Source organism: Aquarana catesbeiana, linkage group LG05 (assembly GCF_042186555.1).
Source record: "Aquarana catesbeiana isolate 2022-GZ linkage group LG05, ASM4218655v1, whole genome shotgun sequence".
NCBI lineage: Eukaryota > Metazoa > Chordata > Amphibia > Anura > Ranidae > Aquarana > Aquarana catesbeiana.
Genome location: NC_133328.1, coordinates 372,351,489 through 372,369,646, shown reverse-complemented (window position 1 = coordinate 372,369,646; position 18,158 = coordinate 372,351,489). Strand labels below are relative to the sequence as shown.

The following is an 18,158-nucleotide window of genomic DNA, read 5'->3' as shown; positions in this document are numbered from 1 at the left end:
TGCTGTGCAGCATTAAGAATATTAAAAACAAGAAAAAAAAAACATCTCCTACAGACACCAGTAGAAAATTTCTATCAATCTTCATATGCAAGGACTTCAGAAGAGGTCCTCTGCGCATAATTCCTTGTCTCCACTGGGCAAGTATGCACTAAGCCAATTGTAGGTTCAAAGCAAACATAGCAAGTAGTCTTCAGGCTGTGCCTGACTCTGCATGCTTATTCATTAACACTACTCCCCTAGTCTAGAAGAAAGAGGGTGGTCATTATCGTTGGCGCATGCGTGATCGGGTATCGGGCCCTGTGATATCATCAGCCAGCTGCTGGGCTGGCTGAGCATGTGGGGTTGGAGCATTCTACGAGGCTCCAATTTAGCACACATTTTTTTGACACATGACGGTGAATGCCAGCGACTGGATCTTCTCCTTCAAGTAGATCTTAATGTTTGGGTGTATGCTGGTTTACATGTTGTGTGCATTTATAGGACTCTTTGTGAAGTATGTTTTTCTGATATTATACATCTATTTTACTAAGGACCTACCCTAGGATGATTATAGCTGTCCTATCGTGAACACTATTTTCACCTGCTGGACCATGTTTTTAGATTACTCAACTTTGGTAAGTTACACATATACCTTGTTCACTGCGCTTTAGGCGCCATCTAGTGATTACTTGTAATATTATATGCCTGAACGGTTGTTAGTTTTCATTTACATACTTGCTTATATATTCAGTTTTAGATATCACAACAGTGTCTTTTTTGTCGTTGTTGACTTTATTGAAGATATACAAATTGGACTTAATAATTCAATATAACTAGACTCCGCCATGTCCCATCAGAGCCACTACTTATATATAATTTATGATCTTGCTGAAGTTCGTTGTTCATTTATTGGAAACAGCAAGTTTGGTATGTATGTTTTAAGCTGCCATCTTTATTGGTCATCTATCCTGGCTAATAGTTGGATTGATGGTAATTAAATTAAACTTTACTATATATTAAGTATAATAATACCACCTAGTTTCCACAGGATCCCTCTGGACATGCTCCCATGCTCTCCCAGGGTTGTCTTTGACCTTGATGCCTCATTAGTTTGCCAGTTCAGCTTCTAAGGTAGTTATCCTATCTACAATGCTTATAACACCCATAGAATATATGTGATATGTATCACTGCTTTTAATAGTTGTTATTTGTATATTCACATATTCTACCATTCTTTTCAGTTTAATTCTCCTGTTTTCCTATTTTGCTCTCCTGAAGAAGCGGGGAACCCGCAAAACATGTTGAGAGTCTGATCTGTAATGTGCATATGGTGACCGGAGATAATTGTCATTCTTAGTAGAACCCCAATAGAGGTAGTATGACCACTTAGAATGAAATTAATATGCAATAACTAGTGTTTTTAAATGATTGCTTAAAATCAATAAAGTTTATTTTACATAATATGTTGTTGTAATGTCCTGTGATGGTACCGGGAAAATCCTACTTACCCCACCCTCTTTCTTCTAGACTTCGATAGTAGTTGGGATGTTGGTACCGTTATCTTCCTATATATAGACAAACCTAAGTAGTTATTGTTTAACACTACTCCCCTGATGGGTCTCCTGGAGTCCCCCAAAGAATTTCGAAGACTAGTGAAGCATTGACCTTCGAAGGAGCTGCTGATATTTGATCGGGCCTGTACTCTGCTTTAACACCCCCAATGACTTGACTCAATCCCCTTGACACAGCTGTGGTGCAGTGTTAGTGTGAAGTTAATAATGAAGGATAACCCCACAATGTACAATATAATAACAGTATACCTTTGTTATTATCTGGGTATCCGATGTTCCACCTGCTAGGGAAAGGAACAACACTCCACACAAGTTGTACTTAACCAGGAACGTAACTTTTACTGGAATCAGTATAAAAGTATTATTACAATATTTGGTCTGTCACACAAACATAATGCAACAGCTCAATAAGTACACACAATAATTGGTACACATAAAGTTATATTAAATGGTCCCTGGAAGTGCCTCTCCAAGTGGGACTAATGCCAGAATGGGAAACACTTTAATTCTGGGCACCTTCCCACTTCCAGTGCACCCTTGTCACTACAAGAAGACAACGTTATTAAATAAAGCACAAATGCAATCCGTAGGGAGCTCCCCCTGCTTTAGAGTGTAAACTCTCTATTAACCAGAAATAGGATGCAAGGCCTTGTAATGAAAGAGGCAGTCTTTTCTTTGTCTTCTGTCTTCTGCCAGCTATTTATGAACTGTAATCCAATGGTTAAATAAACCAGGGTTAGATAAAGTAGATGCTGAAGATTATTCTTGTAGTGTAGTAACCTGTAACTGTCTCCGATGCAATTAACTTTGTGTAACACAATGTTATTAGTGCAGTGAAAGGTAGGCTTGAGGCCTATTTGAACTCAGTCTCTAGTTCCTTCAATCCTCCTGTGTGGGACTACAGGTCCCAGCACACTGTGTCACAGATTCAGGTGTATAAAAGTGTGTTAGGAAAACTTTGGGCAGCAGCCCTCTCACCCAACCAGGTCTGTGTAGTAAGACAGCTCCGCTCCGGTGCACTTGGTCTTGCTTCTCGCCGGCCGGCGCCGGTACACTGCTCCGCTCAACAAGATGAACCAGGACCCTCTGATGGCTCCGACAGTCGTATCTGGATCCTTCTCAGTTCTGTCCCAGCGTCTCTCCAGCTCACTGGTGCACAGCAGAGTCGCTGATTGGGGCACTCCACAGTAGGTGTAGGCCGCGCTCTCTGGAACACCTCCACACAGGTCCTCACAGGCAGGCCATGCGTCCAGAAGAGACCTAAGATGGTCGCGTGGGGTCCTTTTATAACCTACCCAGCATGCATTTCTGTACTGAGTGTTGCTGGGTAAAATCACTCGGCATTCTGGGTAAGTAGGTTAATGTGAAAAGTAAATAAACAGTCACTTCCTGTTATATTTTCTCACATTCTTGAAAGAGTAAAATAAAATAAAGTCCATTCACCAATTTGACCACTAGATGGTGCCACATACTAAATTATGATACGGTTCATAGACTAACATTGTATTACATTAATAGGTAAAAATGCTGGCGCTACACTAGCATGACCTGGGGTTGGATGAATATCTACAGTACATCATCTTAGCCTGTATACACAAGGGTTAAAAGTGAGTTGCAGCTGTATTTTGTTTCACGTTTGAATAGTTTTTCTGTGTGAACATTAGAAAAATCTCCCCCTCCTTCCATTTCTGATGACAAAAATTAAATCTTACCAATGGGCACAGTAAATCCTGTTTTTTTTTTTTTTTTTGCTCTATTGGTTTGAGAAGTTCTTCTCATTTTCTGTCCTAGTGACAAAACAGAAAGTTTCCTAAACAAGGTTACAGACAACTGATGGAGATTATAATCCTTCCTCAATTTATCAACAACTAAAGAAATGATTTGGTTGAAATTCTACTTTAAACCAACCCAGTAGTAGTTGTAAAATATAAACCCAAAAGCCTGGGGTTTACATAGAAGGCATCATCATGTGACATACCTTTAGTGTATCAGAGTTGTCCTCTCCAAAGTGCTTGTTGTATCCCACAGAAAATCCCAGCTTCTGACTATGGGGATTATCCACACCTGCTCTTTCATCTCCCAATTCAGTTTTTAGAGCCTGAGTGACCTATCACCAGGTCTAGACATTTATATCTGGGTCAGAAATGTGTCTTGAGATGGGTTAATACCAACCCTCTTACATTTAGTAGTGGCACATAAACTTTGTTTCCGAGCATGCGTAGGAATTTTGCGCGTCGGAATTTGTACAGACAATCACATTATCGGATAGGAACTTTTTCCGACCGAAAAATTGAGAACCTGCTCTCAATCTTTTGCTGGCGGGAATTCCCGCCAGCAAAAGTCCGATGGAGCATACACACGGTCGCATTTTCCGACCAAAAGCTCTCATCAGTCTTTTGTTGGCTGAATTTCCGATCGTGTGTACGCGGCATTAGAGGTTAAATCTGGTAAATATCATCAGACTCAGATCACATTTTTAATTAAAAAAAAAATTAAAAGACTGTTTTGCCGATTTTCAGACAGAACTGTAATATATGTACGACAGACTCCCTTGTCATAGGCAGATGGCTTGGTAAAAGCTCCCTGCGCCTGCTGTAACTTATGCTGGCCATACAAAAACAATGTCTTCCTTCAAAAAAATTTTCATTTAAAGAACGTTTGTTTGATTTTCCTTTTGTTAGTGAGGTCAAATCGATGCTCATTTTCGACCACGTGATGGGAAAATTCAATGGAACAAAACAGAAAACTTCTTGGTCAAAGGAGTTTTCAGACAGTATATGTGGTTTTCATTCAGAAATTACATTCATTTTAAAACTGAATGTTAAAAGCAAGTGTAATTTTTAAATGACATTCTTTCATTCAGTGAATGTACAAAGATTTTCCGGATAAATATTCTCGTTCGAAAATCGATACGTGTATGGCAAGCATAAGGCTCGGTTCACACCTATGCTACACCTATGCTGCGATTTGCGTTTTGCATTATTTATGCTTTTTTTTTGCCAAATTGTTGTTGGGCAGATTAAAAACCGCAAATCGCTGGAAAAACGCACTGCATGCATTTTTGCAGCTTCTCCATTGAAGTCTATTGAACCAAACAAGCAAAAAAAGCACCGTTTTGTGTTGAAAAAATTCCCTGACCCTTTCCAAATACGCAATGGTTTCTCACAGAGCAGCCCTGATTCTCCTCTTCTGGGGTCCCCCGCTGACGCTTCTGGCTCCTCCTGCCATCAGAGTGGATCAATAGCAAGCTGCAAAGTATAGTATAGAGTTCCCCTTTAGCAAGGTAAAAAAGCTTCTGCCTTTAGAACCACTCACTTCCTGCCCACGACTACATGTCCCATGAGGCATTTCTCCCCACACATTTACAAGTTCTCAGGCACTTACTGACATGTATGGATGGGGTACTGAGCTGTATGTGTGCTTCACTGTATTTCCTGATATGTAAACAAATAATGCATTCTGTATGCAGGCCAACTAATCAGCTGGCCGATTAATCGATTATGAAAATAGTTGACAACTATTTTCATAATCGATTAGTTGTTTCAGCCCTAGTGAGAACCTTAGGCGAGGGAATGCCAACAATGGATACAATTTAGGAAACTGGCAGGTGACATCTCTGCTGTTTGAATATAGCATCCTTATTGGGTTTGCACAGCTACACGGAGAAACCAGAGCTGTGCAGTCATGTGACCGCATTGAAGAAGAGTAAAAAATATATTTACATTTTTTTAAATTTTTTTTATACATTTCTTCAGTTGCTTTCTGCTTTCTGGACTAAGCCAAAATGATGTCATACATCCCAGAAGTCTTCATGTGCAATTTTTACTTTCATTTGGAGGAGGGGCTTTCACAGCTAAACAAACCCTCCTGCCTGCATGAACAAATGAATTGCAGGAAGTAAATGCTACCTGAATCATCTGCCCTTACTCAAGATGGCCATGGCAACTCATTCTTAACAAAATAAAGCATGGAGACATGGATGGATGAGTGAGTTTGCTTTGAATATTAAAACGGAATTAAACAGCGTTTTTGGTTTGTAGTGCTCAGATACAGTAGTTTTCCAACAAGTACAATGTGCTTGTATATGAGGATGTAAATGTCATATGCCTCTTGTGGTAATGACAAAGCAAATGATTTTACTGCTCAATGTCGTCCAATTTACCTTTTCAGGGTAGACCTTCTGGAGCAAGTTATTAAGAAAAAAGAATGTGTACATGCTGAAAAAAACAGTTTACATACCTGGCATTACTGAGATTTCTTTTTCAGTGTGCTTATAGGATGCAAACCTCCTGAATAATCTCTGCACTCAAATAACAGCTTCAAATGATGTTTTATGAAATGTAATAATGCCTTTAAATATGTCTTCTCTCCGCAATAGCTGACCAACAATCCAGGTTAAACTTCACATAAAATGAGCTTCATCGGTAGAGCATCAGTAGTACAGACAAAGTCGCGAGGCATTGGCTGAGTCACTCATTCAGTTCAAAGGAGTACCATACCATCAGGATTTTCTTTAGTGCTGTCCACTTGCTGAAACATACTCCCTAGGAAACAAGAGCAGCATTCATACGTTCCCCTCCTTTATGTGAGAACTTCTGTGAGTAGCTGGTGGTGATCATGGAAACTAGCAAAGACAGGGCAGAGCTTAAAATTGTGCAAGCCTTTCACGGCCCAAGAGGTTAACAGCTCAGGGTTGTACAATCCTTTGTAATACAAAGCAGCAGCAAAAAAAGGTTAAGGGTCTAATATAATCCCTGAAGCGAACACTTCTATTCAGTCAATGGGAATTTTCAGCTTTTTGGAATGTATTAAATAAACACTTAAAATAGCATAATCCCTCAAAACAAAAGAATGAGGCCAAAGGCTTTTCAACTACATTTTGTGCTCACATTGTTTTGTAATAAGATGATGAACCAGCGAAAGAGTCGTGTTGCCGCTTTTTTGTACTAACCAAATTTTAGCACAGACTACAGCTCATAGCACAACCTGACACATCTGCATTCAACTGAACAAACAGGATTCCCACCTGACCGGCAGATATAGGACTAGAGCTGTATGGAGTCGCCATGTGGTCCTAGACACCCATGAATGATGGCGCCTTTTGAGCTCTAATATGCAATGATGTTTGTAAAAACAAAAAGAATATACTACTGAAGAAAGAACAAGATCTGTTTTACATTCAGTAAATCACACTACAAATTTCAGCTACAAAACCTACAGTTTACATTTGTCAAATGTTGCAGGTGCTTGTCGTGATTAACTGCTTGCCGCCCGGCCATCGTCAAATGACGGAGGGGCGGTGCGGCTCTCGTTCTGGGATGACGTCATTTGACGTTGTCCCAGAACGACCACTCTTGCGTGCCCCCAGAGCCGCGCCGTGTTGCTAAGACATGGCGCGACCCCGATCTCTGTAAAGAGCCGCTACTGCGGCTTTTTTACCATGTGATCCGCTGTGTCCAATCACATCCGGTCACATGTAAACACGGAAATGCCGGTAATTGTCTCTCCTCGCCTCACACTCACAGAGTGTGGCGAGGAGAGCCAATCAATGGCATCTCCTCGCAGGGGACATCGAGACATGTAATCAGGGCACTGATCATCAGTGCCCTAATTACAATAAAGCGCCACCAGTGCCACCAATCAGTGTCCACCAGTGTCAGCAATCGGTGCACACAAGTGCCACCAATCAGTGCCCATTAGTGATGCCAGTCAGTGCTGGTTATTAGTACCACCTATCAGTGCTACCCATCATTGCTGCCCATCAGTGTCCATCAGTGCCACCCATCAGTGCTGTCTATCCGAGCTCAGTAGTGCCGGCCATCAGTGTTGCCTATCAGTGCCCACCAGTGCCACCTATCAGTGCCCACTAGTGCCATACGTCCGTGCCCACCAGTGCCACCCATCAGTGCTGCCTATCAGTGCTCAGTGCCACCTTTTAGTGCCCATAAGTGTGGCATATTAGTGCCTCCTCATCACTGCCACCTAATCAGTGCCCATAAGTGCCGCCTCATCAGTGCCCATAAGTGCCACCTCATCAGTGCCCATCAGTACAGCCTATCAGTGCCCATCAGTGCTGCCTCATCAGTGAAGGAGAAAAATTTACTTATTTACAAAATTTACTGACACTTTTTTGTAAAAAATAAAAAATCCAGCAGTGATTAAATACCACCAAAAGAAAGCTCCATTTGTGTGAAAAAAATTATAAAAATTTCACATAGTTACAGTGTAGCATGACTACGGAATTGTCATTCAAAGTGTGACAGCGCTGAAAGCTGAAAATTAGCCTGGCAGTGAAGGTGCCCTGTAGGCAAGTGGTTAAACAACAGTGCTGACAAATATCCAACAATCATGCAAAACTCACCAGCATTCAATTGAATATTTGTTAAACATGTGTGATTCGTTTTGTTACAATTCAGACAAAATCTTTGTTATTCAGAGATTCAGATGTATCCGAATCACAATAGTAATGAAATTCAATGAAATCAAAATAAATTAAAGCAAAACAAATGATCCGAATTTGAATTCAAAAGTGAATTTGAATTAGAAGTAGAAACATATTGCAATTAATACAGTAAAGTATAAAAGTGAAATAAGATGATGATTTCCACTTAGACTGCTTTATAGAATAGAATAGAATAGAATAGAATAGAGTAGAAAATAAAGGAATAGAAAAGAATAAAACAGAATAGAAAAGAAAACATTAGAATAAAATAGAATAGAAAATAAAGGAAAAGAATAGAATAGAGTACAATAGGATGGGAAAGAACAGAATACATTAGAAAATAATGGAAAAGAATAAAATAAAAGGAATAGTGCTGTCTTCTAAAATTTGAATTTCGAATTTCAAATTGATTTGAAAATAATGACTATATGAAACAAATTCCAAAAACAAATCACTCCAACATAACAAATATGACAAAACAAAATTAGTACCTTAACGAACGAATCCAAAATGAAACAAAATACATTTTTTCTTCATGCACATCTCTAATATCGTTCTGACTTTAATGTAATGCCGCGTACACACGAGCGGACTTCTCGTCCGCCTGAACACCGAAGGACTTTTTGAGGGAGTTCCAACTAAACGGACTTGCCTACACACGACCACACCAAAGTCTGATTGTTTCGAACGTGATGACGTACGACCGGACTAGAATAAGGAAGTTCATAGCCAGTAGCCAATAGCTGCCCTTGTGTCCTTTTTTTGTCCATCGTACTAGCATACAGACGAACGGATTTTTTGATCGGACCCGAGTCCGTCGGAAAGATTTTAAACATGTTCTATTTCTAGGCCCGTCGGAATTTTCGACAGAAAAGGTCCGATGAAGGTCCGATGAAGCCCACAAACGATCGGAATGTCCGACAGAATCGTTCAGTCGGACCATTTCTGCCGGACAGTCCGCTCGTGTGTAGGCGGCATAAGAGTAGGGAACCATACACCAATATGTGAACATTACAGGGCCATGTAGGGTCCCATCTTCAGTGACAGTCCACAACACCTGATGTCATACCATGAACCATATTCTACAGTCTTTTAGCAATTTTTGCTTGACTGCTCTATACTCAGAATTACTTCTTAACTGTATAAACCAACAAACAAGAGAAAAGAAAACTCGTTTGATGTTTTTTTTTTAACTACTGTATAGTTAGTTTTCACAGTACCCTTTTTGCTAAACTCAAAACATTTTTTTTTTGTTAATTTTTAATTTATAGTGTAGCACCCCCTAGCTGTGTTGCTAGAGTGCTAAAGTTTTTGTGTTAGTGTAGGTAAATTTTCAGGCTTGGTTGGCAGCCAAGCCTGTGTATTTTTCTGGGTCAGGGTTTGAGTGACTCAGGTAGGCTGGATGACTCATCAGCGGCTTCTCTGGTGACTCGCCCTGCTATCTGGAAACTGGGAGAAGATTCCAGAAGCAGTTTGGAGGAGTCTAGGAAGAGCTAGCTGGAGTGTTCCGAGGGCCCTGACCAATCCCCAACAGAAGGGCTGGCAGGGGACAGGCCCCCCTAAATACTCTGGGTCAGCCCAGCAGGGGCAGTGTGGAGTTCGGTTGGAAGATGGTGATGGAGTTTTAGGCTGTAGGACCTTTGAGCGTAGCTCCCCAGTTTGGGGGGGGGTGAACTCAGGCCTGGTCTCGGGTGTGGAAGGGACCCCTCTTTGGACACACAGGGATCCTGACCAAGAGGCAAAGGAAGCAAGGTGAGGACAGCAGGATAACACTGCCAGGCAAATCTCTAGGGAGGAAGACAGCCACGTGGTTGGTGAGTGTTGCAGTCAGGGGACTGAAAGGCATGCCCGAAGGGACTGGGTGCAAGCAGTATGGGGTGGATGCAGAGTCAGTCTGGGAGGACTGTGGAAAAGTAGCCAGGAGGGCTAGTGAAAGTGGTAGTGGCAGCCAGGTGGGCTGGCAGTGCCTGAAGAGGTGGTACTGGGAGCAGTAGCCACCAGGGCCATCTTAATAGCATAATGGGCCCCTGGGCAAAGTAATGCACTTGGCCCCTGCCAGTATGCACCTACTCTCATAGTTGAAGGAAATAATTCAGGACTATGGGCCCCACCCCAAACTCACCAAAAGAAAAACGGCAAGTGGACTATTGCGGTACATGTACAGGAGGTATAGCAAATAGTACAAATAACTGGTAAAATTTCACAAAAATTATTCATACAAAGATATCAAAAAGACAACACAAAAACACATGTAATTAAAAAAGGTTCAGATGACATGGAATTTCAACATGTTTTGTGGATTTACCGTTTCATCAGGACAAAACATCTGTAAATATAAATCAAGATACAAAGATAAATACCATATAGGGGATTTTTACACAATTTAGAAAATGTGGAGGGTGACATGAAGTAGTGGAGCTGCTTACCCAAGCCTCGAGGGGTATATGGCAGCGAGGTAGCCCGGCTGGGTCTCCCCCGGCGATCAGGAAGGGGATATAAACCACCGGCCAAGGTCTAGATAAGGTGATATAGGGATGAAAGATCATATAATCAATGCAAGTGCCCATCATAGAAAATAAAGTGATAAGTGAACAACAAAAGTGAAGGGAACATGCCGACGTGTGGGAACTCGTGTGGGGTGAAGGAAGAGAACAGTCAAGATAAGGGGGATGAGGAAAGGGTAGGAGAAAAAAAGGGAAGAGAAAAGGGGGAGAGGGGGGAAAAAGAAGAAGGGAGGGAAGGTAAAAGAGAGGGGGGGGGGAAGGGAAGGGAAGGAAGGAGTGAATGTCAGCGGGGTGTGGAAAAAACTGGGGTGCAGGAAAAAAGATTGGAAATGATCACCAGGGAAAGGACAAAAAAGGGGATGGAGTAGGACATAGACCATGAAAGCTCAAAACCAATATGCAATGGAGATGAAATAGCTAATGATTATGGAAAACAAACGTGAAGTGTAGAGGTAATTCCCATGAAAACTATGTGAGAACCAAATAGTGAGTGAGGTCCGTGAACCAGTGGTTCACGGACCTCACTCACTATTTGGTTCTCACATAGTTTTCATGGGAATTACCTCTACACTACAGAGAGAGATATGAAACTTCGAAAACATCTTGAAATTTTCAATAAAAATATTCTAATCAAGAAAGATGGGAAATATAGTAGGAATAAGTTAGCTTTTCAGGAAAACAGGGCATACAAATGGAATATTGGTCAACAACAGCGGACCAATAGATTCAAAAATCAAAAAGAACACTATGATGCCATCTCACATTCATCCTCTAGTCTGTCCTCTGTTTCATCACAGGCGTCAACCTAGAACAAGAAAGCTCCTCGCACTAATCGGACCCGTGACCCCACACAAGGAACAAGGGCTGGTGCTGGTCTCCCGCCTGAATGTCCTCCAGGAACCTCAGGGGAATCAGGTAGAGTTACCATAGCAGCGACAGGCCCTTTGGCACCCCCTTCTACCCAGCCCCATGCAGGCAGCTCTGTCACCTGCCCACTCACTAGATCAAGGACCATACAGGGAGTTGAGAAATTGAACCCTCCCCCTTTTGTGGAGGAGCTTTTAGTCAGTACCAAAGCAACCCATCTTACCTAGATGGTTCCTTTGATCTACCACCTGCACCAGACCCCCACACTACTATGGATATTATTAATCTTTCATCCCACACTCTCTCTTTGGAGGAGACCCAGATACTTCAGAGAGGTTTGGGGTTCTGTCCAAATGAGAACATTGACAAGTTCGAATTCACAAAAGACCTCCAATTGTTTGCATGCAGACTCCTTCTCAAGAACATGTACAACAAACCCCGAGGAAGAACTGATCTTACACCTAGTGAAAACCGAGCCATCGATCAGCTAGTTTCACTGTTGGAGGAGAGTGACACCACTGACTTGATCGAACCCCAACATTGCTACCTTTTTCGATTGGTCAATGGTGACATCGATAAACTTTGTGTAAAATCCCCCAAATTTACCAACATCAGCTCCTCTGAAAAGCTGGCCCTTAGATCTCTGAGTGATAACACTTCCGTTGTAATTAAACCTGCGGATAAAGGGGGTAATATTGTCCTCATGGACAATTCCCAATATGTCACTATGTGCTCTAAAAATGTGAGAAATAAAGACTGGTATTGAAAAATTAGTCCTAATATTATTCATAAATTTAATTCAGAATACTACCAGTTAGTCGACCAGGCATACTTTAATAACATCATCAATAAAACCACCTGGGACTACATCAGGACACCTTTTCCCAAAGTACCAACTTTCTATTCATTGCCCAAGGTCCACAAGGATGTACATAATCCCTCAGGTAGACCCATTATATCAGGCAAGGGGTCAATAAGTGAAAATGCCAGTCGCCTCATAGATGAGCACTTAAAACTATTTGTGGCCAGCTTACAGTCATATGTAAAAGACACTATCCATTTTTTGAGGATCATCAAGAATTTGGGGGCACACCTTGTCACCATCGATGTAGAGATGCTTTACAGCTCCATCCCAATCACAAGGGGGTGGCAGCTGTGAGGCACACATCTTCCATCTTCCATCTTCAAAATACAATCGCTAAACTCAAACCTCTCAATGGAACAAACACTCAACTCCCTAAACAAGGTACTATTACAAACAGCAGACTCAGTAGCGCCAAAACGCAGAACACTCATCCGCAAAAAAAACTCAAGATGGTGTAATGGCACTCTCACCCTACTCAAGCAGGAACGTAGAAATGCTGAAAGAGCGTGGAGAAGGAATCCTACCAAGGAAAACCATACAAACTACAAAGTACTCACGGTGAAATACCACAAAGCAATCTTCACAGCCAAAAAAGAACATTTTCGAATATCATCTCAACTGCAATAAACCGGCCACGGGAACTTTTCAAAATAGTCGCCCAGTCAATGAACCCGTCCTGCTTAGAGCCCCCAGCAAACGATACTCAAGAATTCTGCAATGAGTTATCAAATGTCTTCATCGACAAAATCGACAACATCCGAAAATCTATCTAACAGAAAAAAACAACCAACCTCACTCAACCAAAGCAAAAAGAGGACATCAACACGAACATCACACAACCGCCGGACTTCTTCTTGACCCCGATCACCACTGACACGACTAAAACCATTATGAGAAGCCTTCGAGACAGCACATCACCAAATGACATAATTCCCACGAAACTCCTGAAAGAATGCTCCAACATCCTGGCTCCCACCATAACACACCTCATAAATCAGTCGTTCAAAGAAGGGATTGTGCCAACCTCCCTCAAGCAGGGCACCGTCAAACCCCTGCTAAAGAAACCCATTCTCGACCCCAAGGACCCTAACCACCGCAGACCGATAACAAGCCTTAACACCATCTCCAAGATTATGGAGAAAGCGGTAGTACAACAGTTAGAACACCACCTGGACACACATCAACTTCTGGACACTCTACAATCAGGCTTCCGCCCAGGCCATGGCACAGAAACGGCACTTCTAAAAATATGGGATGATGCCCTCGAAGCTGCAGATGACGGAGAATCATGTCTCCTGATACTGCTAGACCTTAGTGCAGCATTTGATACAGTGGACCACAATACTCTACTTGTCCGCCTCACAGAAGTTGCAGGAGCCACAGATTCGAGTCTAAAATGGTTTGCATCCTTCTTAGAGAATCGCTCTCAGACAGTGAAACTTGGAGCATTCACCTCTGACACCCAGACAATTTCCTGTGGAGTCCCCCAGGGTTCACCTTTGTTGCCAGTGCTATTCAACATCTACATCCGCCCACTCCTTAAAATCATAAAAAAATCAGACCTCTGCTTCCACTCATACACTGACGATACCCAAATCTACTTTCGCATCACCGGACAAAAAGACCACCATCATCAACTAGAGCAATGTCTCACTTTGATAGATGACTGGATGACCATCAGTTCCCTCAAACTCAACGGGTCAAAAACAGAACTTCTTCTCCTAAACGCTAACTAAAATTCCAAAACCAAGACTCCATGGATACCTCCCACCATCTTTGGACAGACCATCTCCCCGAGCACCAAAGCCAAGAGTCTCTGAGTTATCTTTGACTCAGAAATGACAATGGATGCACAAATAGGATCAGTAGTTAGCGGATCTCACCATATCCTCTGCCTGCTACGCAGACTCATTCCCTTTATCCCAGAAAAGGACAAAGCAGCAGTATTTGGAACAATCATCAATTCCCGTCTTGACTACGCAAACTCACTCTACATAGGCTTACCCCAATATCAGCTTGCGTGCCTACAGGCCATTCAAAACGCGACGGCAAGACTGCTATCAGGAAAAAAACCCTGGGAGTCCATTTCCCCATCCCTGAGGAGCCTACATTGGCTAACGGTAAAGAATCGGATCACATTCAAGATCCTCTGCCTCACCCACAAATGCATACAAGGAAACGCCCCTCAATACCTCCGAGAGAAAATAAAACACTACACACCCAATCGCAATCTGCGATCATCCAACCAAAACCTCCTCATTCCCAAATACTGCTACAAAGCAAGGGGAGAACGCAGATTCGCAGTCCAGGGACCTCGGCTATGGAATACTCTTCCGACTCACATCCGCATGGAAGAAAACCATCGGGCCTTCAGGAAAAAACTAAAAACCTTCCTCTTCTAAGAAGCTGCTCAGACACAAAACGCAAAGCGCCTTGAGGCAATTCAGTTCACATTTGCAGCACTTTACAAATCATTCATTCATCTTCAAGTGTAGTGATACAGACTAGGGGTACAATGAATTTATCCTGTCGCTCCTCGAATTTATTCTCCAACACAATGTTTTTACGTTTCATGGCTCCCACTTCCTCCAGGTACAGGGGGTAGCGATGGGGACTTGTTGTGCCCCATCCTACGCCAACCTGTACCTGGGGGAGTGGGAGAACATGTTCCTCAATGATGAGACCTTGTCGTTGTACACAGACCACTTTTTAGTGTGGTTTAGGTACATCGATGATGTTTTCACCATTTGGGATGGCCCCTTGGAGTTACTGGATCAATGTCTCATGAGGATGAATCGTAATGAATTTAATCTTACTTTTACAATGTCTTCTGACACCAATACCATTTTATTCCTGGACATACAGGTTTCTAGGAATGATGACGGCACACTCAGCAGCAGCCTGTACCGTAAATCCACTGCAGGCAATAACATTTTACACGCCTCTAGTTTCCATCCTGAGACCTTGATCAGATCTATACCATATAGTCAATACCTAAGGGTCAGACACAACTGTACCAATGAGGAGGTTTTTCGATGTGAGGCTGAGAAGCTGCGTGACAGGCTGCTGCTGAGAGGTTACTCCAAAACCTCTCTGAAAGTAGCATTCCGACGGGCAACAACCCGCACTAGACACGACCTTCTCTATTCACAACAGCCAAAAGAATCAGACAACTCTTTGCGAAAAATAACTAAATACTGTAACCAACATACCCAAATCCGTAAAATTATTTCTAAATATTGGCACACACTCACAATGGACCCCAGTTTGAGAGACTTATTGCCAGAGACACCTCTCTTCACCTTCAGGTGAGCCAATTCTTGCTTCTAGATTGGTTAAAAGTGAATATAGGGATGACAAGGGACTAGTCCACTGAAAATATAGAGGTACATATATGTGCGGTGCCTGTGGCTACTGCAGGTACATGGACACCAGTAAAAATCCAGCCCTACCTAATGGCCAGACATTCAAACCCCGCCACTTCGCTAACTGTCAAACCTTCGGGGTTGTCTATCTCCTTAAATGTGACTGCGGATGCTTTTACATAGGGAAGACGAAACTCCCTTTTTGGAAGAGAGCTTACCGCCATATTCTTAGTATGCAGGTCTGCGATCTGGATCTGCCTCTTGGCAGACACACTAGTTTGGTCCATTCGGGGGTCTTCCCCAAAATTAAGTTCTTGATTCTTGACCGTATCCACCCCAGCTCGAGCTGCAGTGGATATACACCTTGAAAGCCACTTGTCCCCCTGGACTAAATGATGCAGTATGCTTTAAGCCATTTTTGGATGGCTTTAGTTCAGGGGGTATGGAAAAATAACATCATATCAACCTTTTGTTTGCTTCCCAAATCCTTTACGGTCTGGCCTGTTCCCTCTCCCTTTCCCTTTCTTTTCCCCCCCACCTCCTTTCTGCTTGAAATAATTGGTTTGCTTCTGATTCTCATTTTTTATTTTCATGCCTTATTTATTTTTCATTTTTATTTTTCCAATTTTCCATTCATTTCATTTTTTCTACAATGTCAGCTTCACTTATCTCTATTGACATATATCTACATTGTGATATTTGCCCATGTACAGTATTCTTCACTTAGTTGATTTTTTGTTTCCCCCATTGCCCTTTTGTCAGCCATGTTATATTTGCTCCTAAGGAGTGGGGACGCTCCCTGGGGCAGGGATCCCCCCACCGGCTCTTTTTTACACTCAAGATGTTCTATCTGTCTTTTATCTGTTTTGTATCTGATCATTACACATATGGGTTATTTTTACCTTGGTATTTCCTGCCAGCAAATTTATATATTCATTTTTTATTTTTCACATTCCCTCCCCCCCTCTACACATGTACCCAGCGCGGCCGGATAGCCTCCTTTTTGAGGCTTCCGGGGACGGTGGGTTCTGCTACTTCATTGCGGACATTCGCCGCCCTTGATGATCTCTGATGAGGTCACCTTTCCGCGCTGGGGGGGACGCCGCTGCGTCGTGCCCCTCCGTGGCGCTTGCGCTGTGGGGCTGTGCTCATGCGCCGCCCGGCCTGCTCCCATTTTTTTGCGGCCTGTGCGGCGCATGCACCTGGCGTTCTCGGCGCCTGCGCCGTGTGAGGATGTGGCGCAGCGATGTCCCAGGGGGCCCGCCTTTGGAGGCTGGGCTGAAGCAACTCTCACCCAGCTGGTTGACTTGCTAATCAGCTGGGTGGGGGAGTATTTGATGGGGCCATAGTATTTATATCCTTCTACACAAAGGCCAGTTAGGACCAGGGACCTGCCGCTCTCTGGAGACTCTTTGTATACTTTACTGAGACCTGTTGCACTGGTAAGACGCTGTCTTTACTTTTTTATCTTTTAAGGTCATACCTATTGATATAGGTACCCTTACCCACCAGTCTATGCCAATATTGTTTTGAGGCTTTACAAGTTACTAATACTAGTCCTACTTCACAGTGACCACTTGCAATTTTGGCTCTCCAGACTGTGTAGCAGAACTGTTCTCCTGTTTCCACCGACTGTCTGATTGTTTCAGTCAACCTAGGTAGGTTTTTTCAACTTTCAATATTATTTAAGTGGGATCTTCCCCTTTTTGACATCCATATCCATACTCATAGGTGTATTTTTATACTTACGGTGTGATTTTTCTTTTCTCTTCCCCCCCCTCTTTTGCTTCCCCTCCAGATCCTCCAATTCATTTTTGGGCCTCAGTACATGTGTCAGCCTGTCGCTGATCTGGTTCTACAGATCCGGCGGGGCTGTTGGGTGTTTGGAGGGGGAAAGTTTTCTCTCCCCCCTCCTTTTCCTTTTCCATACCATTTTTTTGTTTACAACAATTGCCTTTCGGTGGATTGAGCTTGTTGGGGACCCCCTGCTCCGGTTCTTCCTCACATTCTTTTAAAATTGTGGATGCATTTTTTGTACCTGTCCAATCACTGTGATGTAACTACCATATATGAACTATTTGATTATCATGTAACTGTATGCTTCTGGACAACCTCATTGATTATTGTACATTTAACATCTTATAGACACTGTGCCTCCTAGAAAAACCCCTGATGAAGGAGACTACAGTCCATCTCCGAAACGTAGGGTTACTGGATTGTGTATCCTATGTCGCATGTCTGTACAGTTTATATGCATCCTTTTGTTTTGTATATTTCTTTCTTGTACTACTTATATTTTTTATGATTGATAAACTTTATATAACTTTTATATTGTTGTTTTGGTAGTGCCTTTAAAATCCCACCCTAGGGGGTTTCTCTAGTTCTACCTCTACACTTCATGTTTGTTTTCCATAATCATTAGCTATTTCATCTCCATTGCATACTGGTTTTGAGCTTTCATGGTCTATGTCCTACTCCATCCCCTTTTGTCCTTTCCCTGGGTGATCATTCCAATCTTTTTTCCTGCACCCCAGTTTTTTCCACACCCCACTGACATTCACTCCT

At 42.6% G+C, this 18,158-nt stretch overlaps 1 protein-coding gene across 1 annotated transcript in view; it reads right to left on the bottom strand.

Annotated features, from left to right (window-relative positions):
- Positions 1 to 6,169, bottom strand: part of NQO2 (N-ribosyldihydronicotinamide:quinone dehydrogenase 2) — a 36,008-nt gene extending 29,839 nt beyond the window's left edge. Inside the window, exon 1 of the mRNA XM_073630967.1 lies at positions 5,790 to 6,169. Coding sequence (XP_073487068.1) covers positions 5,790 to 5,796 — 7 coding nt within the window. The 5' untranslated portion in view covers positions 5,797 to 6,169. The remainder of the gene's footprint in view (positions 1 to 5,789) is intronic.
- Between the last annotated feature and the right edge of the window lie 11,989 nt (positions 6,170 to 18,158).